At 37.6% G+C, this 24131-nt stretch overlaps 3 protein-coding genes across 7 annotated transcripts in view; 1 reads left to right on the plus strand and 2 right to left on the minus strand.

The window, feature by feature from the left end:
• The window catches only part of LOC126370107 (leucine-rich repeat and calponin homology domain-containing protein), a 57014-nt gene that overhangs the window by 3402 nt on the left and 29481 nt on the right, over window positions 1–24131 (plus strand). For all 5 annotated transcript variants that reach the window (XM_050014869.1, XM_050014877.1, XM_050014843.1 and 2 more), the window contains exon 2: window positions 17610–17754. In XM_050014869.1, coding sequence (XP_049870826.1) covers window positions 17610–17754 — 145 coding nt within the window. The remainder of the gene's footprint in view (window positions 1–17609; window positions 17755–24131) is intronic.
• LOC126369123 (cAMP-dependent protein kinase catalytic subunit alpha-like) lies at window positions 10050–11114 on the minus strand. Its single transcript, XM_050013419.1, has one exon. It carries the CDS (start codon window positions 11112–11114, stop codon window positions 10050–10052), a length of 1065 nt encoding a protein of 354 aa, XP_049869376.1.
• Window positions 18413–19790, minus strand: LOC126370913 (uncharacterized). The gene is made up of 2 exons (XM_050016035.1): window positions 19516–19790; window positions 18413–19035 (listed from the first exon to the last, which is right to left on the minus strand). The coding sequence occupies exons 1-2, from the start codon at window positions 19694–19696 to the stop codon at window positions 18467–18469; spliced, it is 750 nt and encodes a 249-aa protein (XP_049871992.1). The 5' UTR covers window positions 19697–19790; the 3' UTR covers window positions 18413–18466.

Below are 24131 nucleotides of genomic sequence, written 5' to 3' on the forward strand. Positions count from 1 at the left end.
GACTTAGTCTATTTTTGTCAGGAAAGATTCATAAGGGCAACCTCCAACGTAATACGAAGGAACTCTGCAAGATTTTTTATTAGTAACATTAAATTAACGGATATGTACATTCGTCAAGGTTTTACACGGAAAAAAATATTTTGCGACTAGGTACTGAAATTTCTATTTACTTAGACTTGTCGGTAACTCTATTGGTGACCTTAAGTAAATAAATAAGTAACAAAACTGTGTTCTTAGCATCTAATAAACTTTTATAAAATATTACATCAAAACAGTTAGGTATGTTACTTAGTATTACAAACTTATGTAGGTACTTACTATGTTTTGTGAACAATATTTTTTGCTAAATGTTTTATCAGTGTATGGGTGAATTAATATCAATGTCTTCATAATGAAAAATAGCAATACTAAGATGTATCTATTATTCCAACTATGCACCTATGACGTAGAAATCAAATAGATTTAATTGGTTATTGATAAACTTGTAAGCTATATCGATTGCTGACTGTTATAATATTTTCTAAAAACTACTGGCTTCAATTTCCTGCTTACTCTACTAAGCAATACAAATTCACTCTTTTTAATAGGTTGCACATAAGATCGAAAAATACTTCCTAGTAGGTGATAAGTTACCTAACAAGTATAAAACAGTTTTCTAAAAACATAGCAATAGGGTGTGAAGTCCAGTGAAATAGTGATTTCTCTGTGAGATTACGCACTTATCGGTTACATCGGTAATTTATTTTCACTTTAACAAGGTAGCTGTTATTTGCCGCTAAGAATTATAGCGACATCGCATAATTATTTTTCTAAAATTGCAAACAACTAGCTACATTCCGTATTCCGGGGCCGTTGGCGGCTCAATTATAACCCTGACACCAGGGTTGATGAGGTTGGTATTCTACCTCACAACCCACACGATAAGAAGAGAAGAAGCTACATTCCTGCCAGGATTCTTTTTTATTTACAGATACTAAGACAAATCCTAGGAAATCGTCATGTCGAGTGCATGTCACAGATAAAAATCATTTTTCGAATTTGACTTTTAATTGCGGTGAAAACATTCTCCAATATTCGAAGGATGTTTAAAGAGATTTTCGGGTTCCACCAATGTGTGATACTATGTGTTAATCCCACCGTTATATCAGTCATCCAAGTAGTACCAATATCATGTAATAATAGGTAGACAAAGTGCTATTTCAAAATCGGTAATAAACTACAAAGTATGTGATAGTGAAATCAGACATCTAAAGATTATCGTCGTTATAATTATGCTTTTAATTATTGTAAATAGTCTGAGAAAAATCATCAACACATGTTTTGTCATCACACTTTATAAGACAAAGCTCGTGTGAACCCCATAGATATAGTCGGGCGATTACCTCTGGACTCTTAAAACAATTATGTAATTAACACTCCAGCTGCCATAATATTAATCTGATGATGCCATTATCAAGGTCTTGGATAAACGACTGATGTTAATAGCCTCTTGTCTTGGCCGTTGAGTCATTCGTTGAAGGTTTTGTTTGTAGTTGACTAAATGTTGGCTTTAAATCTTGGCTATACTTGATGATGATTAGGGTTAATGATTCTGTCATCATAGTCCATGTTGGTATCAAAAACTCATGATTGAATTTCGAATGTTTTCTGTACAGAAGGAACGTTAGTATCGGAAGTCGAAACATGTTGCGAAATCATTTACCTACTATTTACGAAGAAACGAACAAAAATGGAAGTTTGAAATGTCATTTGACATAGTAAATGTAAGCTAAGACTGTTATGCTATGACTGATCTTTGACTTCTGGAATTGTAACCAAAATTGTATGCTAAATGAAGAGTACTCATGCTTAATCAACAGGATAATCAAATGACCAACAATATTAAAACATAATCTTACGATGTGTATATAAAAAATAAATACCTCTCGAAAGCCATGTATTAAGACTTTCCAAGATATAAAAGGGATATTAGGATATTAGATTCAGTACATTAACCATACCAGTACTATAAATACGCAAGTCAGTGTTGCTATACATCAAATAACCGTGTATAATTCATATTGCGAGAGAAATTGCACTGTTCGCTGAAAACGCGTGTCATTCTAAATCGCTTACGCTTATTTCTCGAAAGCACCAAGCATTATAGGTTGTCTGCGAAAGTACCAATTATATTGGTCTATCGCAACATCTAGACCAAACCGCAAATTAACAAGGTTAGATAGACATCATTCGATTTCGGAATGTATAATATAACATAAAAACATAAACAGCCTATATACGGCCTGTGCCCACTGCTGGGCACAGGCCTCCCCTCAATCAACCGGAGGGGGTATACTCTACCACGCTGCTCCCCTGTGGGTTGGTGGAGGTGTTTGGGATATATAGTAAAAGTTGTTTCACTGAAATAAAGTTCTGGACTAAGCCGCCATAATTGCGATGTAACTAGATAAGCCTCTTCTCCTATGTATCTGAACTAATTGTTTTCTGTAATAATGTACGGTTTTGTTTTGTGTTTTGTAAGAATCTTAATATACCATCAAATTAACGAAAACAAAACATGATAAATTGGTAATGCGTAAAGAACGGTCAGTGTTTCATGCTCCCAATAGGTAATCCAATTGAATAACAAACTTCGGATGGAAGACTTTCCTGATATATCCCCAAAATGAATGTAATAGACATGCCGAGTATAAGCATAGAGATAGTATTATGTACAAGCTTTAGAAAACAGTATAGTAATGGCGACAGGTGCACAACGGCATGCTAAGCCAAGCGTTGCCTGCTCACTCGGATACAAAATACGATAACACACCATACCCGCCAACTGTTACTTACCAGTTACCAACTGTTACTTGTCAGTTACCAATTGTTACTTACTAGTTACCAACTTTCAATAAGACTAAGCAATATCTTTATTTTCTTCCTGATCATATAAATGCGAAAGTAAATCTGTCTGTTAGCTTTTCACTTCTAAACCGCTGAACTGTTTTAGATTGAATTCGGTATGGAGGTAGTTTGAGACCCAGGGAAAGATAAGAACGGTAGTCTAACTGAGAAATCAAGAGAGAGAAATTAAGAGGACAAAAATAGGATGGATAAAAATATGTGCCGCGCGCGATAACCGAAGTCCACGCGAATGTAAAAGTTAGTAAGCTATAATGCGAACATTACGATTACCCGCGCACAATATCGCTAATAAAAACTTTCATATACCAATATCAACTTTTTCTCCGGAACCAGTCGGGATCCACTCGATAATACTCCGCCATAACGAAATTAAATAAACGTCGCACATGAAAGAGACAAGTGCCACTCAATGACAAAAAAATATCACGAGTGAAAGAGACGGACTTTTTGTGATTCCCATTGAAATGGTGACAGACGAGCAGGTAACATGGAACCTGTTCCCGTGTAAGTGGGACTTTGAAAAAAAGTAAACAAACGTGGGATGCACCGTTTGTATCGTTATCACTTCCAGTTTTGAGTGACGCTAAGTTGAAAGCCAAACTTTTTAGACAACATACAAGAATTTCACGCCCGTAATCCATAACGGAGAGGGCAGAGCCACGAGTAAACAATGATCAGAAAAATTCTTTCACCGACATTTGACCCGCAGTCCTAAAATGGATATGATAAACCGTATGGCGTTAATCATCGTGTTAAAAGGTACAAAACTTTTTATAAGCAGAAGCAAATATAGAAAGGGTACCATAATAGCTATGCGCCAGATTGCTATGGATAACCCTTTAATTTTCCAATTGACTGCCTCGTTAGCTTGGATTGTCATGGTCGATTGACGCGAAAATTGGCCCAAAGGGGCCAACAGCCTTGCAAATAGCACCAGCTTGCATATTTATCGAGTGTTCATGGATCTAATTTGGTTACTCGTAAAGGTAGGTCCATAGTTTTGGCGAAGTGGAACTTTTACAATGCATCATTCCTATTCATGTCGCACATGTTCCGTGGAGAATACTGATCGAGTTTATCCGGCCGATGCGCCGAGCGGAATAACACTATGGAAGCCAAAGCGAAGGAAGTTGTTTTTCTTGCGGTCGGGTTACTTGAATATCGTAACAAATTAGTATGCGGGTGCTGTGAGCTTCAGCGCCGGGTCTCTTGACTGTTGCTTAGAATTTGTAAGCATTCATGTTTACTTGTAATTTTCTCAAGAGACTGCCAATACGCAGAATCAATTCCAACAATTCCACCTAAACATAAACATTTCGACGTAAGAAAATTTCTATTGGAAACTATAAAAATGAAAATACTACATTATTGACTGAAAAGTCGATTATTAAGTATAGCATAAGAAGTTTGCGTGTTGATGTCGTGGGAAGTGCATCGATTCAATTAAGAAGATTAAATTAGCGCGGACCGGCGCCTGCGCAGAGACGATAGAGAGCAATGCGCGCGAGGTGAACGGTTGAACCCAACGATTAGCACAGCACAAGGGATTCTTGTGTTTCTCTGCCTCTGAGCTTCAATGATGTCTTTGTACCCAGGCTGCCAGTTATTCCGTACCGATAATTGAATTACTTACGTCAATTGGTAAATTAGATAATATCTTGAAAATTAGCCCGCGTAACATTGATGATGAACATCGTTTGTGAGAAAAAATAAACATAGTTAAGATAAAACTATTTCCTATACTTAATAATTTATAGTAATACTACTAATCAAGTTCACAGCTTTGTATAAGGAATGTTATCTAAAGGCTCCTCACCGCAAGTATTCGCGTATTACATCAGTAAGCGAGGACAGCTATTAAGAATCTTAGCAGTAACGTAAAAAATCATAAATGTTACATGTATGCGAATAGTCCCGGTTTTGTATCTATTTATTTTCTCTATAAGCTGCATGATACTTCCAAAAGACCTTCAGACAAAAAGTAGCAGAGCTAATGTATCAAATGATACATAAATCGAACGATATTGCCTATACGGTCATTCCATTCTATTAAGTGATTAGGTTTTTTGCGCAGTACGTCTAAAATAGCTCAATACATGATGTCAATGTTTTGTAGGCTATTTAATGACTTAATCCTTGAACTAATAATAGGTATTTGTTCCTGCCAATAAAACAAGATATTGCATTAATAATTTAATATTTGGGTATAAAATCTTATTTGATTTGAAATCGTAATCTGAGGGCGAAGATGTTTTAGGTGAATGTGTTTTCTCGCTACAGTTTTTATTTAATCATGTTTTTTATTCAATTATATTATTTATTTACGGTGTATTAATAACTAATCATATTTAGTATATAATATTATTCGCCTAAATAAATATACTCGTAGATTGGCTTCATAAGAGGACGCTTGTTCTAAAAGAATAACTCTGCAACCTAACATAAACCTCGCTCTTCACTGGTCATCCTCGCTTCATTACCCAATAACACTTGCTGAAGGCTTCATCTGGGAATATACCTACAAATAGGCAGTAAATCGATAGACTCCCTAGCTCTCATGTCGCCTCCGTTTCATAGCTGCATCGTCAATGATCACTGACCCACATTGCACGACTGTTGCCCACTCAGCCTTCCTAGCAGGGCTGCATAGTTGTCGATTTAAACCCAAAAAATACGTCTAATCGTTTTAAAGAGTGTCTTTTAAGGGGTGTGTAGGTGTGATGTGCTGGGTCTTAAAATCTCAAGCTAACGCTAGAGGTACGTGCATATCGTTTCTGGCCAAGTATTTTACGCCATCTGAAGCAAACTTAAAATAAGACAAAAAAATGGGCAGTGCGATTGTTGTTTTGATCTTAAATGTTGCACTTATGGTATTAAAGGCAAAGTTAAATTTAAATGCAAACTCAATTCGTATCTTTAACTGCCCCAACATCCTGTCAGAAATATGAAAAGGTCGCCGAGAATCTTGGAAATCACAGGACGTGAAGCCATAGGAACGTACAATACGTCCTACTGAGTCAACCTTTTTTTATAGCAGAAGTCCATTCTTTTAATGCTTACTATAAACACTGCTTCATGGAATATACATAAAGAATAATACCATGTATAGAACAGTAACTCTCCGCCCCGCACCAATTCGTATCAGGCGCCGACCTCACCCCCTCTGGGTCTTACTTTAGTCTTAAATGGCTGTAAGCCATTAAGAGTAAGGAGAAGAGCGCGCAGACTGTCTCGCTCGCACTTACACGTTAGGCAACACACGGTTTTGTCCGTCCGGGGTGTGCAGATTCTCCAAAAGTGTTATCTCCAACATACCTTAGAAGTATAATAATTAGTATAACCTATTACAACACGGTTCATCATATTCGTAGGCTTTCAACATTACTTGTGACTTCAGAAACACCCAAATTATGCCAAATTAACGTCGCATTTTAAACTCTAAGTATATAAAACTTCCCAAAAAGAGATGATGTTTTAATACGGGGTAGAAATATCGTACAATTGTGACATGACTGAACTGTTTAGGTAAGCCCCGGTATTACGAATCACGCAAATGTTTTCCTCGTCTGCATTGTTCTATACCTAGTCATTATGCATTCCAGTTTTACAAATGTTGTTAGGAATGATTAAGCGTTCAAAAATACAATTAAAGTCGTAGGGATTGCTGTAAATTAAGCTCTCACCATCTTTTGCTATTACTAGCCCAGTGGAATATAAATTAAACGGTAACCCTATTAAAGGCGAACCTTTAAGCTTTCTATCGGGCTATCAATAGCTTTGCGAGGCCGCTTTCATAGCCCTTATGTTATGTAATTGTGTTTTATGTTCTCGGCGATCGCTTGTGTAATCTAACTTCGCTTTACGACCATTAATTGTGCTAACATCCCATAAACTGAGCTAAGGTTTACTACGAGATGGTCAACGACCTTTTAATCTGATAGAGAAGATTTTTGGAGATAACGGGAGCTGTCTTAGAAAGATTAAAGGCGAAATGCGTGTGCGTGCATGCACATATTCACGGTATGTAGTTTTAGAAATACATAAGATAGAGCGCCTACTCATAGAAAGTTATTATCTCCTTTTAATGTAGGTAGGGCCTTTATATTAGGCAAGTAATTATATATAAGTACTTGCGGGTTCTTTGGTAGATCTTTCAGTAATTCCTATAAAAAAAATTTAAATCAAACGTCTGCCTCTCAGTCAAATCAGTTTGAGACAGGCGATTGGGATTACAAGCAACAATGGGAGGAATTCTCAACTGTTGCGTGAGACCTAGGTTCGGGTTGGGCAAGTTTGTTGCGTAACAAATACCATTGTGAATAGGACATCCAGCGGCCTGAACTTTTAGTCAGCAAGCATCCGCTTTAAGGCAGAACAGACATATACATACAGACACAGACATAACAGACATAGATCTCTAACAATCAGACGACAACTTGCAGTTAATTTTGATGAGAGTTTCTACGATGGATATGATAGACCATATGGTGATAGACTCAAGAGAAATTATAGACGGAGTTGCCAAGAACACGCGTTCCCCACTGCCGAAGTACATAAACGATTGATTCTGTTTTGTGATTGGTTTTGTTTTGGGCTGCGTTTATAGTGCGGCAGTTAGATGTGCGCTGTGTGTGTATACCTCACTTCCCCCAAAAAATTGTAATTCCTCTGAGGCAATAGATGATCAGCCCATCGCTGCTGGAATGTCAATGGATACATTCCCTCAGCTGGTTTTTAAGACATGTTTATCTGAACACCCGATTTTATTCACTCAAGCTTGCTTGAAATAAAAGCAAAGGTTATCGACATGTCGAACAAAATTGCGGCTTCATGTGTTTTTTTTATTTGATAAGAATTCAGTCGTTACACTAATATGAATTTAATGACTTGACCCTAATGTGAGCGTATTGATATGAGTAATAATATCGTAACTGACTTAACTATATGTGGGACCATTTTACTGCTCTACCTCCAGTCACTACTGATGTTGTTGTGCAAATTCGTATCTGTCAGCACGGTTGTAAGAGTCGTTAATCCTGTATTTCTATAGCCGCGTAAGTATGGCATTTCATTAAATTTTGTAATGGAATCTTTATTATACCTTCTACTGTGCGTTACATCATCATCCGGGTGGATAATTCTTGCTCTACTAAACTGCTTCATTGCATTGGAGGCATCTGTGCTGGAAGCGCACCACATGGTGAGTTAAAGAGTTGTCCGTAGGTTTCCCACTTATCTTAACCATAGAATAAAGAAGGGTAACCCTCCGCCCCGCACCATTTCGTATCGGGGCCTGACCTCAACCTCTCTGGGTCTTACTTTAGTCTTAAATGACCGTAACCCGCTTAGAAGGACCGGACTGTGTATCGCTCTTACGCGTTAGGCGACACATGGTAAGAATAATATTTTTGTATGAAGTATCCGTGGTGTCAACAACTGTCATGTTACTGCCAGGGTCGGCAATTCTTCATACCCTTCTAAAGACGTCATTGCTAAAACAATGCGTACTAAAGTACTACATCTACAGTCCTTAGGGACTAAATGTCCTGTACGCAACGTCCTCTTCGGACGGAACTGCGCTTCCTTCACTTTCCGCACGGTTGACTCCAACCCTCGGACATTGTCACGACCATTAAAGCCATTTGTATGGCAAGGAAATTACTCTTTTTCTGATAAGTGAACCTATGTTCACACCGGGGTTGACATCTATATGTACAAATATAAGTACAACAATTCCATTGTACCGACAAACTGCTTATATTGCGTTACCACGCCATGCAAAAATCAAATAAGGATTCAACCTCGGAATGAAAGATAGATATTTACGTACAAAGGGTTTTTGGGACCTTTAACCGTAATATTATATCTTGAATCTTGCTGAAGACTTGAGTTTTGATGAAACTTAGGCCAACATACAAAATGACGAAACAAAAGTTCTCTTCTTTTTCTTTGACGTTTAGTTTCGAGATCAAGCCCCCTAATTTATCTTATACGACTGTCTGTACTATACCTAAGTAAAACATTCAAATCTCAATCCCAAAGCAAACTCCCCCAAACGGAAGCTTACCGTTGCAAATCGTGTACAAACTAAAGCTTTTTTCTGGGAATTCTAAACACGTTTGTCGAACGTGTCTCGCCGCATTAGTTATCGAGTAATAGCTAGCCCCAAGCTTTGTATGTTAATTCACTGTACACGTCTCAGGGGGTCGGTTTCATTTTACATACAAACAACTTGTCAGATGGCGCTCAAAATGTAGGATGTAGTAGTATAAAATCTGTTATGAACACAGGCTAAAGTATAGTAGATATTCGAAGTTTGAATTGGTCTGAAGAACCGACTAAAATATGGTAAATATTGATGGCAGGTCGTCCGAAAATATGGACCACCGACATGGTTACGTCGTAGACTAATCATCACATCATCTTTAACATTATCTTCAGACGCCTAAAGTAGTCTATATCTTATGACCTTTTCTTTTGTGAGTATCCATTCTCCTTCACAATAAACATGAAAATAATATTGTTTGATTCATTCACATTCAAAACATAAGTCCGCATGCCTAAAGTTTCATTGCTCATTCCAATGTTGGCTCGAAACTGAACTCATAACCAGGTCACATGTCTCCTCTCCTTTGGGAATGTGCTATACATGTGTTACGAATAATTGTTTTAATATTAGAACACGAGTGAAGTTGATCTAGTTCTGAACTAGCGAGCTATTAAATGTCATTGTACCATTCCTAACTATTCCCAGTTTCGAATATTCATTTGCTAGAACAGCAGGGTAACCGCTTAATGAACAATCTACATCCAATTAGAAGCATAGATATATATTATATACGACAGTGTCAACTAAATTACTTTAAAGTTACTACATTATCCTGTCAAATAGGATAAAATGTAGCATGCTAAAAATAAGAAGTGTTTCGTCGCGTGCCCCTTTTATTTACTGTCAGTCCCCTGGCGCTGCGCGGGCGCAAGTCGTGAGGGGAGCCCAACACGTGCTCGATTGGGAATTTAAATATTACTCAAACCACAAATAGACGCTTTAATAGGCAAGTACCTTAAATCTGTATTGTATACGTAACAATATTATTAATGCAACTCAGTTTATAATAGAAACTATAAATAATTAAATATATCTAAAAGTCCATAAACTCATATTCATAACGACAAGTAGATACAGGTTGTATACTGTCTTCAGCGTAGTGTTCAAAATGACCAGTGTCACAAGGACTTTTCAATTTGGGCACGAATGGTACTGGCGCTCGGCAGTTCAGAATGAGTTCCCATTCAATGCCAGTAAACCACCTGTGGTTCTTGTAATCCAAGATTCCATTTTTCATAACACCATAGCGTTTAGTGATATCAACTTGTAGAATATTCCGAAGGAGATCCCTCAGGTCAGGAGTAAAGTTCGAAGGACACCTGTATTTACCAGCGACAATTTTTTCATACGTCCTCATGGGTTCATTGGCGTAGAAGGGCGGATAACCAGCATTCATTTCAAACAAAAGCACACCGAACGACCACCAGTCTACAGAAAATCCATAGCCTTTACTTAGAATTAATTCGGGTGCCAAATACTCGGGAGTTCCGCACAGGGTCCACGTTCTCCCTTGCAACAATTTACAAAATCCAAAATCAGTAATTTTTAAGTAACCATTTCTATCGATCAAGATATTTTCAGGCTTCAAGTCGCGGTATACCAGATCGCAGTAATGCAAGTATTCTAACGCGAGAACTACTTGACTGGCGTAAAATTTTGCCAAAGGTTCATCAAATTTTCTCATTCGCCGCAGATGCGTGAACATTTCACCTCCTTGGATAAAAGGCATAACAAAGTAAATGTTACTGTTATCCTTGAAACTAAATTCCATTGACACCATAAATGGAAACCTTATTGCTTCAAGAATGCGCTTCTCATACAGTGTGTGTTCGACTTGTTTCATTTTAATGATTCTTTCTTTGTCCAAAACTTTCATGGCGTAATATTTATTCTCTTTTTTCTTGTGTCTCATTAATAACACCCTACCAAATGCGCCAGTGCCAAGAGTTTTCACTCGCTCCAAATCTGAAAAATCGAGAGTGAACTTTGGTGTCTTTCCCCATCTTTGAGTAAACTCTTCTTTCAATTGAGCTAAGCATAGGTTGTATTGTTGCTGTTGTTGTTCTGTGTAGCCATCGAGTCTGACGCTGCTTTGCATATTAAGTGCTCTAGTTACAAATTATTTCAGTTTTAAAATAAATGCCATAGCATATTATACTCGTCATAAATCATGACCAACGAGATATTTCACAAACAAGTTAAATGTTCGCATGGAGTTTTTATTCAGACCAGGATATTTGTGATTTCCTTTTGCAAATGTGTTAAGGGGAATTCTGGAATCCCTTATAAAATTGAAAGTACGAGGGTGCAGGGGTGAGGGGCGAAGGTGAACGTACTGGCTGAGGGGTGGAATCAGCTGTGTTGAGGGTGACACGCCATGCCGCCGGTCGCTGTCCCGACTGGCGTATTGATCAGGCGGCACGTGCAACTGGAACTATACCTTCCCGTTTCCGCCGCAACCATCAATTTTAACATCAATCCTACATGCAATATGGTCTTTAGTAGCCAAATAACCCCTTAATGTAGAGAATGTAAACCCATGCCTAATGCCAAAAGAGAAACACTTAATTTCAAACTTTAACATCATATTGACCTCTCTTCACTCTCACATTGCAAATAAAACTTCTGTTGAACATCAAAGGATCGTAACCTTAATTTGTGCTATCAGACAAATGGACGATGGGCTAAATTGTCCGTTGATAACCGGTGTGTATGTTTATTTTATTAGTAAGTTCATTTACCTAAGGCGCACCCAAACTTACTTATTACACCAAAGTATATACTAGGTATACACAACTAGGACCGTGATACGTTCTTGTCAAATATATTTCAAACAATAACCGTAACTTATTTATTCACGCTGTCATTCATTTCCTTCGACAGAAATTTAGCACATTAAAAATAGTAGGCCAACAATCGCGAAATCAAACTATCAACGCTCGCCGGCATTCGTTATAGTACCGTTATTAATACGTTTATATCATACACACGCGGCGTACAAAATAATACGAGCTACTTTTTATAAGGATGACGCACAGTTCCTTAGTAGATACATTCTTAGAACTATTTAGTCCTTCGGATGCCTTAACGCCTACTAATAAAGAACACTTTGTTAATCAGTAGACATCATCACATTTGCTGTGTAAACTGGTATTGTAATAGTAACCAAAATAGAACGATCAAACGAGGGCACGTAGTGGACTCGATAATGATCGTAAGTTAGCAAAGCGATCAGGTTGCCAGATCGCTTTACTGCGCGTGCGGTTACTGCTGCTGATTGATCATTAGACGAGGCATGCGATACAACAGCACTTTTTGTCAATCGTTACTACATGATATGATAGACAGCTCGTCGCTGATCGATCAAGCAGGTTTTCGTGCAAGTATCTTACATCGTGTATCGTACGACGTACGTGCAGCAATGATGCTATGATTCTCAATGATGTAAGCTGACCTCAATAAATGCTGGCCACTAGGGCTTATCACGATAAACTGATGCCAAGGCTAAGGAGGTGTTGTGATTGCCAATTCGTCCTAACTTCTGAAACTAGAGTTCCTGTTTTTATGTGTTTGCGGCTTCTATTTTTAAAATAACAATCCTATCTAGTATTTCCACAGTTACAGTACACACTTGTGTCAATTTTCTCTCACATGCCGCATTGTTTGTCACAGGAATGTTCAATTCAAATGAATTGTTATGCGCTTCTGCGGAACCGATGAATATTGAATCGAAGCATTTGTTCAACTGGCCCAAGCTAGTGAAGTATTCTACACTGGTAGCTGTGAATATTTTTTACTCAACTAGGCCGAGGTAGAAGTACTGCAAGTCGATTTGCTAAGATTTGTACGTTGCGGTCAAGGTTGCGGAGGCCCGCAGTCCGCCGCATATCTGTTTGGCACGTCACCAGATTGGCGCATTGAAACTATTCTTTAGATAGCGATAAGTCACGTAAATCTAGATACACAATACCAGAAATATACACTAGATTATTGTAATACTTAGATGTATACACTAGATATTGTATATAGCAAAAATAAAAAGTATGTCACTTGGACATGATTGGATCGTCAACTTTCTTTTTGATTGGCGAATGTGTGGAATACCCATGTACCTATTCCTTTCATGTTTACGCTCACTTGTACTCAAGACATTTTATAGACAACCATAGCTGCAACGAATGCTGGAAAATCTTGACTCAAACAGCAACGTAAATGCGCTCGTTAGTAAAACGTGAAGCTGTGGCGGTTATTTTTCGAGGACGCTCCACGACTGGAGTAAAAACTGGATCGCCGACTCGTTTACTAACGCTACATCACAACACGTTAGCGGCTCAAATTATTAAACATGCTAATTTCAGACTTGTTTTAGACGTCAAACGGCAAAAGTTAAATGAAAGTCACGAAGAAAGTAAAAATATAAAAGCAAAGTTTAGTTGTCTGATCTATTTCGTGTCGACCTCTGACGGCATGAATTACGAATGCCAAGTTGTGAAATATGGAACGCAAAGGGGCTGGCTGGCCTAACAGTCATGGGCTTGTTCGACCTTTGACTATAAAGGCCGATAAAGCTTAACTGTCCTCCAATTTTCGTGAAGTGTTCATCATAGTCTATCTGTAGCTGCATAATTTAGATCAGCGCTGGATAAGCGGTTTCTCGGCACTAAAAGGTTTTGATATTATCGAGTGTCAAACAACACGTGGAGTCAATGAATTCTGATAAAGCCCCCATCTAATAGCTGCCAAGCTTATGACTTGCGATGCCAACAGTACATTACTGATACAGTAAACAAACTCGCACATATTTTAGCCAAAGCGTCAGATTTAAAGAAATATTTAATGTTTGCATGGATTTCTAAATAACGCGGCATTTACCTAGTGTCAATCAAATGCGCGACCTTTGCGTCGCATTGCCCTTTTGCCATCATCCCTTCCTCCGTCATGTAAAAATATCTCACCTTTAACATTAAACATAGCCTGTATCCCCGCGAAAATCAATATTTGTTTTGTTTTACGCAGAATCGTCTTTCGGTAAGTTGGCGGTTTAGATAAGCCCAGATAAACTTTATGTAAAGTTGATGTCTAAAGGAGCTCAATATAGATCTGTAAATTACTTAGTTCATAAATTACAGCCCGATTGATGGTTACAAAATTAATGTGTATAGGATAAATTCAGTTCAATCAATTTTATTTTCGTGACTCGAATGGTTGCGTCAAATAAAAGTCGCAGAGGATATAATAAATAGCAAATCAATGTGGGCCTACATTCACCTAGCAAGCAATAAAGTCTTAGATTTGTAGTATGTTTGCTCATGCGTCCCAGCTGTATTTAACGACTACGACTCGCTTACATCACCGAAAACTGCAGCTTTACAGTTTTGCTCTTGAAATTATTTTTAATGTATGTTTACTCGGCGCTACGTCTAGACATGACTTTTGCCTTTGATGTTGTTTAAACTTACTGTTTTGTACACAAGTTTGTTCATTAAAATATAAATTAATGGCGTAATTACTCCGCAACAGCCTTCATATTTGACTTTTTGATAAGTACAGCATTAAATAAGCCACTACTAATGTATTGTTTGTCTATCGTGGAAAGAGTAACGGCCTCATCATTCTTTAATATCGGGACGATTGATCGAGCGGTCTGTGTTTACACCGTTTGCGTTCAAGTGCTCTACACAGAGACGTGTCTGAACTGAGCGTCGAACGGTGAGTCATCTCGCAACCAGTCGAGCCTGGTCACCGGAAACACTGGGATGTTATTATAAAGCCTCGAGTAAGCGTAACTGTGCTATTAGCCATGATTTGTGGACGCCCATATTTCGTATCGAAGCAATATAATCGCCGCGTTTGCTGTCTTGTCATAACTTACGTTTAAAGTATCATCTGCGCAAACAGCTGTTGTCAAAACACTGAAACTTTCATCACGTTTCAAGTAACGTCGCCTCATTGTTCAAAGGCTGCCTCCCTCGTCATTAATGCCAACAACACCTCCTTTTGTCGTCTTAGTAAGAAAAGAAAGCCTTTTACAAGTAGGTACACTGTGAGACATTATGGTGCGGTGCTGGAATCGCAAGGTTCTTTATAATTTTTGTTCTTTTTCTTCTAGCTTTGTTCTATCTTCTCTATTCAGCCTTCGGTAAATTGCTTCCAAAGCCTTTAAGACTGAGGCTAGGTTTTGTTTATGAATTGTTTCCTCAAAGGCAGCCTTATGCGTAAAGTTTCCGTCTAATATCGGATAAGTATAATATGTAAGTAGATATTATTTTAATTATTTGTCCGCATGGAGAGTTTTCGTATAATAACTGAATAATTCAATTCTTCATTAGTTAAAGTTCCACATGCGACTCCACCTACATGCTAAATTGCTAACATTTGAATATAGAAGTGACCTATATTTTGAAACCTTAATACATTTTTGCAGTCTCTTGGGAAATTAATTCCATTAACAAATTGCACATGTAGTACCCACACATTTCTAACTTATTGCAATTTTTGCCCATTTATTGTAGTCGAATAAGGGAAAGTTAATGTGTAATCTATAGAACTAGATAAGAACCATTTTCAAGGGCTTCGATATATAGCAGTGGGGTGGTAGGTACTTTTAATAGATATGGTACCCATAGCAAAATGCAGTTTTTGGAAGGTGTGTAGTTTGTTCTGCAAGGGTCTCTAAATTAATTGAGAATATATTTCATGTCAAATTAAATTAAATCGGACAGTTCTCACGGAATCCAAAAAGTTAAAATCGAAGAACCAGTTTGAATGCTGGTTTGCTGTTGACACACTTTCCAGCCAGGTTGACTGAACAATCAGATATGTACTCACGCTTCCCCTTAAAATTTTAAGGAACTGTGAAAAAGTAAAGTCAATAACTAAAAACGTATACTAGAGTTTACTTTTAAGTCAACACGCCAAACTGAATGAAGATGCAGTCATTCATCTTCATTCAGTTAACAAGTGTGAAATGTCCCAAGCTAAATTGATATCAATAACGAATTTGATACAATCAAATCTATGACGCTTGTTTGATGAATAAATCGATTTGTTATGACAACTTTGTTAGTTAGTCGACGGGTAAGAGTCTGCATCTGTCATTGTTACTCGTTGAAGGGTCCTTCATTTCTTGTTCCCAAACATTATTTCAACATCCTGCCTAAGAGATATTTTTACAGAGATTTTAAACGTTCAACAAGTCTTAGTGTTGACAACATAATGTTTAATTTATAAAACAATGATATCAATACCCTTGTTTCCACAACGTTTTATTATTAACTACTTTATAGGTAGTTTCCTTTAGCCTGACTCACTTTAAGTGCGTAACAAGAACACTTGTATTTCTGTTATTTCCTTCCTGTTTCTATTTGCGGCCTGTTTATGGTATCTTGTCAACTCCTGGCTTCACAAATACACTTGCGTGTCAGTCGAGAGGCCTCGGGCGTGATGATCTACCATCTGTAATAGCACTTATGTATCTATCAACGTATGTTTTATGCGTTCGTCAGCTTTGCCTCGTAGATTGTATACACTTAGATTTATTTATTCTATATTTCTGTAGTTATTTTATTGAATTCATAAAATCTAATCGCTGATTTGCAATAAAAACTATTTTAACGTCTTTTGAATTTGTGCTGTATAGCAGTACTATAAAATCACAGATAAACGTTAAATAATTAAGTCCAGCAACATTACAGCTTTTATTTCCTCGACTCATTATCTAGCAGGGAAACACTGCGAATGGGATGTGAGCGAACTTGCTGTAAAAAGCTAGCAATCCTGTTTTCTGCGAAGTTAGTCCTAAGACATTAAACTTAAACACCTAGGAACACAGCTCTCGGCGGAATGGTAATATCCAACGATTACTTAACCCATGATCTACGTAGTATAGAATGCCTGCGGTTGCGTGTAAGATGATCCTACCACAATCAATCCTCTCGAGGCCCGTTGTTATGTCAACGAACTATATCTACTAGTTTGCATCAGTCGTTAGATAAGTTTTTCCATTATTTTAATCAGTTCCAAGCTGTCGAACTATTTTATGTGATGGTTTAGCAACAACTTTGGTATTAAAATCAGCAGCATAGTATGCTATCTAATCACTCTTTTCACTTTAATTACTTTGGCGCTATTTTTGCTTTTTATTATCATGTTTCCGTTTTAATTCTTTCTAATAAAAGTAAATAAAAGTATCCAAGCTATTAATTTTAGTTGAGTAGCAGAAGTGCGTTTTTGAAGAAAAGTATGCCTCCCTTACGTATTCAATAAGGGTGCGATGAAGGGAGCGTTTTGTTGACATACTCCTATCCTATTTCATTTTCGGGATTATGATATTTCCAGCATTTTTATGGCTTAAGCCGATTATAATTTTCAAAGCTAGTAACACTAAAATAAGATTTTCGATCTTTTCTCGGACGAATAGCTACATATTCCACTCTCACCGTCCGGCGTCCGTTATCACTACTAAAATAGATAGACCCTCAAAAAAATCACTTCGTGTTTGCGTCTTAATAAAATCACTACCTGTAAGAGCTTTTAAATTCTGAGGTAATATTAATTATTTCTGTCTACAATAATCATATCTCCTTCGTTTCAGATTTGTCTAAAAACCGGTTTAGTGATGTGCCCGATGAAGTGACCACGTACGTGTATTTGGAAAAGTTGTTGCTGTCACAGAATGTCATCAGAAACGTACCCGATGCTGTCGGCGGGCTCCAGAGTCTTACTTACCTAGATCTAAGGTATTTATGGGTTCTTGTCTACAATAAATATGTCTATTTTATATATATTAGGAGATGCCAACTAGGTACTACGTTTTCTTATCAATCCATATTATTTATGCCAAATTACAGCTGCCAACTTAAAACACACTATACCAGGATTATTGTACTAAAAGTAAGACACCAGTTTGGTGGTCTAGATTTTCAACGTAGCTACTGGACTTGCTTGACATTTTAGTCTCAACATAGATCCAAAAGGTTGGCTTCTTTAATTATACCTGGAAACATGCTGATAATCACAAGTACCTTGTTTCTGTAATATCAAGTGGTATTTTCCTACATAATTATTTAATGAATTGCACATATTATTTAACTTACTGTCAAGGAAAAATATGCTTTTATTTAACATTATGGCTCTTAAATGTGCATCGCATTTATTCCAATTAACATTTTAATTTCAATAAGTTATTGTCCTTTTGTTTTCTTGGTATGCGAGGATTGTGTAAGAATTATAATGCACTTAAAGGACGTTAATTTTGGGCAAAATTTCAATGACCTTTGGGTCTCGAAATACAACACAATGTCATACAAATTTTTGGATCTGTAAGAATCTTACCAGATTTCCAGGCATCATGTAGTTTGTAAGTGTCAAAACTAAAAACCAATGAAACGCAAAATGTAACAAACGTGGGAATGTTTAATATTCATTAGATCTTACACTAAATCACTAGTACTAAATTCCTATCCTATCATCAGCAGGCAACCGTCCGTTGCAATTAAAATTAGCATTTCTCAGCACTTGCAGAAGTTCCATTTTAGCATTTAGTCGGAGCTCTTCAGGAATCGATTTCAAATGAGGCAGCAATGATAAAAGGAACATTTTGTCAGCATCTTCTAGATCTACACTTTTTGAATCAACATTGGCAAAAGCGAATTCGTCCACAGTTTTGCTATTTCTAGGGATTTTCAATGGCAAACTGTCCCCTTCGTCATTTGAGTATGAGACTGAGGGTTCTTGGTAATCGGTGTCATTATCGTCTTCAGATGTTTGTTCCTCATCTTTAACCAGTTGTAACCTTTTCTTAGTGGATCTCCATGCTTGTTTCCTAGGTTTTGCTCCGTCGTCTGATTCGCTAGATGCCCCTCCCACTGCCCCCTCAGTTTCTTGTGCCGTACTCTCGTTTTTAAGTAGGAATTGTAGTTGTTTACAATAAATGTATGGCCGCTTCGTCCTGTTAGGATTCTGAATGTACTTTATAAACGAGTCTTTTATGCTCTTCCATTTCTTCTGAAGCTGGAGAACTGTAACAAACAATAGAGAAGTGTATTGTATGCTGTTTATCAATTGCAAATGTAAACAATATTACAATACCTATTATCACACATTGACTCAAGTACTTCTACTGATAATAAAGTTAGTGTAATGCCGTTCTCATAATAATGATGTCATTGTCTTGTTATCATCTAATATATATACCTACCTACACATTTACTTCAAAATTGAAACAATCTAGTACTCTCTTAAAAACTTATATCGTCTGCCTACCACGAAAGCCCACCTATTTCTAACAAAAAATCACCGGTAACAAATTTATTTCACGCGTTAGATACGCGATAATAATGTTAGTCAATTAGGTATTAGTTTCTTCCGTATTCGATTTCAATACATTTCCAAAGGACTTGTTCGCGCGAAAATCATAGGTATGTATTATTACTTGCAAGTACCTACAACAATTTGAGCGAAAGTGTTTAATGCAGATAACAAAGTGACTTGAGACTTACCGAGTTCCCGCATTTCGCTCTTGTTGACCTTCACGTTCGGCTGTAGTAACTGGCGGACCACCTCGTTCCACAACTCGTGTCTTGTAACCGCTGTTCTATAGTTCACATCCTCATAGTTCCATATCCCAGGTCGCTTCTTTACTTCCTCTATGAGCCGATCTGGGTCGTATTCGAACTGCATGTTTTTCTGGGAATAGAGTATGGAGGGATTGGTTAGAAACGCGCGTGGCGGCGGCGCGGCTGAGCGATTGCCGGGCGACTGACGCGCGGGGGAACGCCGAGCGCTGCGGTCGCGCGGCAAAATGGCGGCCGGCCCGTAGGGTCACCCAAACATCGTTTTTCGACATTTCGTTTTTATTATAAGTAGTATCCCTCAATTCGCTTAAATATAACGTACCTAGTAAAAGAGTTTTTATCCACCTATAGGTAGGTAATCTAACAATAAATCTTATTTTTTATTCGATCAAAGTTTAGATTGATTTCATCATGATTTGAAATTGCCTGTTTATCGAACTAGGTAGGTAGGTATGTTCGATTCATTTCATATGTTATACTTCACAGATTACCTATTGGATAGTTCTAAAATCTGTGTTTGAAAATAAAATAAAAAATGTAACTCAAATGTTTGTATGCAATGAAGTACATTTGATTTGTTTTGATTGAAAAATGTATTAGTTACCTTTGCAAACTTTGGTGTATTTGTTAAAATAAAATGTGTTAAGCATGACAATGACCTAAGGTACCACCAAAATGATAGGTACAAATATGATCGAAGGATACAAATATTTTACTCGGGAACTGTCGTCTAGGTAGGTACTTAAGCTTATGATGATGAATGAACAAAGGTACTAAATAACAAGTAAATTACTTTAGTCCTTCGAAAACTTATTATGGAGAGTGGTGACCCTAGCAGCGACGCTATCGAGCGGTGTACCCCCCGGCAAACGTCGCGCGCCGCGGGCCGCGGGTAACGCGCGGATGTGGCCGCCGCGGTGCCGCCGACCGCGAACACAGACACGACTCACATTTATTTATTTTTAAGTTTTAATTTCAAATACAAAACTTACCTCGAAAAGGCACCGCATTCGGCTGCGCTGCATCTCATTCTTGAATGACATTTAAGAAACCCAATGTCAGTAAATAAACATTTCAATTTTGTTTTTATTCAATTGCGATTAAGAACTCTTTCAAACTGCCAGTTGGGAAAAACAGTTGCGTTCTTTTTGAACATGAAAAAGACGTAATGAAGAAATTCTCAAATATCAAATGCTCGTATCGTACCTCCTTATACAATATGTACTTACAAACTAAACACAAGAAATTATTGAACTAATTTGATATACAAACAAGTTTCACGTTGTACCTAACGAGGCAATTATCGCTTCGCTGTTTCGAAGCAGTTTTTCGATACGTAACTAGAGTAACTAGTGACTACTGTCTACACAAGTATGACGGAATCAGTTTACATTACTAATATCGTACCACTTTCACTCGTAATCAATCAGTCTTGCGTTTCCATCCACATGGGCTACTGAATTGTAACCCGATTATTTCCGCTAGCCTGTAAGGTTTCCTTTGTCAAGGAAGACGAACAAGATATGCTAATACGATGAACTCTAAGCGTAGGGCATCTTGCGACGCATAATATAGGTATGTTCAAAATACCAATATAAATGGGATTATGTCATTCCGTCTTCATCTTTGCTCTGTTCCCATTTTCTTGGACTTACTCTAACAGTGAATTTGTTTATGTCTCTGATATTTAATAAACTCAAGTAAGGATATAAAAGCAAAATCAAATACATTCATTAAGGAATTAACAAAAAGTCTAGATATATTCCGGGCATATTGCATAATGTCGTAAAGGAATTGTGTGGTGTCCATTTCAATCTATCATGAGCTGGTTATCTGTCACCATATTTACCTACGGTTCCTCATAACTGCAAGTTTTCTTCCAGTTATTTGTGCTTCTGACCACCCCATTGGGGATCATGGGTGTGAGTTTATGTATGATTTCGTATTTTGTCTTTAGCTGCTTAATAACCTCAAACTACTAAACTTACGAAAAACTCCATATCGTTGAACCTTTCTCCCGCTATTTATGTCCAGCATAATTTAAGTGCCTCTAAAAGTTGTCAGCGTCTATAATTTGGTTCTGCCACAAAGCCGTTGCCCTTTTCAGACAGAAATAACAATATCGCCGGCCAATTTAGAAGATACCCCTAATAGGCAGTCATTTCAAATACGAAAATAATACCGTTTTGGATGCACATGCTTTGTTATTATGACTGTTTATGGTGCTCTGGTAAATGCGAATGACGTTTCAGTGCTAAGAGTCGAGAAATCTTCGCTTTGAACTTGATGTTTCAATTTAGCCGGTTATTTTGGGTTCACTTACAGTCTACTCTAGTCGATAGTAGCTTCGTAAGTTCGTTGAAGCGTGTGATGACTGGCACCACTTATGCGCGACTATCTTTATTGCATTCATAATGAATATAATGATAAGCTCTTCTCGATGGTGTCTAGTCATGGCATGATCTGTATTCAGAGTGTAATCTATGCAAATTACATGTGCATCTTTAGATACTGCTTCTTCCGAAGTAGGGCGATTAAAACGAGGCAATGATTTAAGAACACGCTAAGCTCTGTGAGTTGTTCTTAGACATATTTTAGTAGGTACGAAAGTTAAGTAGTTTTTAGGTAAGTAGCCGGGGCCTTAGATAAAAATATCTTTTAACAAATCAAGGATTCTCTAACAAAAAGTCCTCTGTACCCAAGTCGACTACAGGGTAACCTGCTTCATTACATAACATCGCTATGCCTTTGTAACAAGTGCATGTCATCTTCGACACAGGCTAATTAAATAATTTAAAGTTTTGTAAGATTTCCTCACAGCTTCACCTAACAGTCTTCGTCACGACTTCTAGAAACGTTATCTACGCCCACTTCCAACATTATAATACGCACATAATAATTATGCAAGCGAGAGGGGTAACTGCTTTAGACGTCGCAATCTCAAGCAACTCATGGCACGCACGTATCGATGCGTCGCATACGCACTCGTGCATAAAAAACGTCACGTTCCGCGGTGATTGCAGAGATCCCGCGGTGTTGAAGATGGTCCCTGTTGTGTGCGTTTTTCGTTAGACTTAATAGAGGTTATGTTAGAGACTAGATAAAATGGGGAATGTAGAAGTTGAGTTGTTCCTGATTAATAGTTTAAAGTTAGGTATTTATTTATCCAATCTTTTCTGTCTTCTTGGTGTATACTTCACCGACAAGAGCGATGATATAATGATGAAGATAAGGATGTTGATATGGATACGTGATGTCTAAAGCGATTTAAGTCTTTACTACACTCTCACACTTTTATGCAAGGCATGATACTTTATTACACCTAATCACAACAGAAACATCATGGAAATTAAAATTCCAATATGTCTTGTCGCAAATGGTACAACAGCATAGATTCCAGGCAATAAATAGGTATAACGTGTATCAAAAAGCATAGCGGGATAGTCCTTCATTCTACCAGAATAACTGGCATTAGACGACTTTAACACCAGCTGTCATAGCACGTGCTTGTCGTGATAAATAATGATGAAGCGCCGTCATCGCATCAATTGACCCTCAACGACTTGACATTGATGTTTAGCTTTCATACAGCAAGTATAACTGGACTGGAACTGGAATTGGGAAAAAATACAGGGTGTTAGTGACATCGTAACGAAAACTTTCAGGGATGATTCAGATTGTAATTTTCCGTCGCAAAAGTATGGAACTAAAAATAATCAAAAAAAACACTAACATTTTCATGAATTTTCCGACAGGAAATTCCACTTGATGTTAACTCAGAATCATGGTCTGAATCATCCCCCTCAGTATTAAGTAGTATTACCAATGACCAATGCTGACTGTAGTCGGTAACTTCTTTACTCGAGTTAAGCAACAACATTAAATGTATTATGTAAGCTACCATATCGGTCATAAAAGGTCACTAGCTACGGAATTCTGACAGATATCTACATACATCATTACCACCACCACCATCACCATCTTGATGGGGTAGACACTGTAGACGGAGACTACGGAATTCTATTTGCTACGATCCTGACACACCATTTTCGCGTCTTCCACATTGTCTAATATCCCACCATAAAACCTTCACCTAGCTGGTTAATCTATGAAAAGTATTCTATATTCAATTAAATATGTCAATTTTATTGCAAGTGGGTTGCCTAAACAATTTCAGTCCAGAATATGATTAATTAACAACCAATTTTTTTTAATCAAACATTTCACTGGTTTGGTTAATAGACAAATTCCATCCATTAACCAGCTCGGTGAAGGTCGTTCTATGGTGGGATCCTATACTAACTTTAGAATAGGTACTCTTGATCTGTCCTGGTTGTTTATGACATACCTACTGGTCATCATTAGATCTTTTAGATGTCAATAACAAGAGTAAATGCAGGTTGTCATCTAACATAGTATAGTACCACGTTTCTATCCCCCAAGAAGTAGGCAGAGGTGCTAATACTATTATTAGGTATTTACAGATTTCGAATCTTCCTACCTCGAGAGGAATTACCAGCGGCGGTTGTGTCTGTTTCTTT

This window comes from Pectinophora gossypiella, chromosome 1 (genome assembly GCF_024362695.1).
Source record: "Pectinophora gossypiella chromosome 1, ilPecGoss1.1, whole genome shotgun sequence".
In the NCBI taxonomy this organism is placed as follows: Eukaryota; Metazoa; Arthropoda; class Insecta; order Lepidoptera; family Gelechiidae; genus Pectinophora; species Pectinophora gossypiella.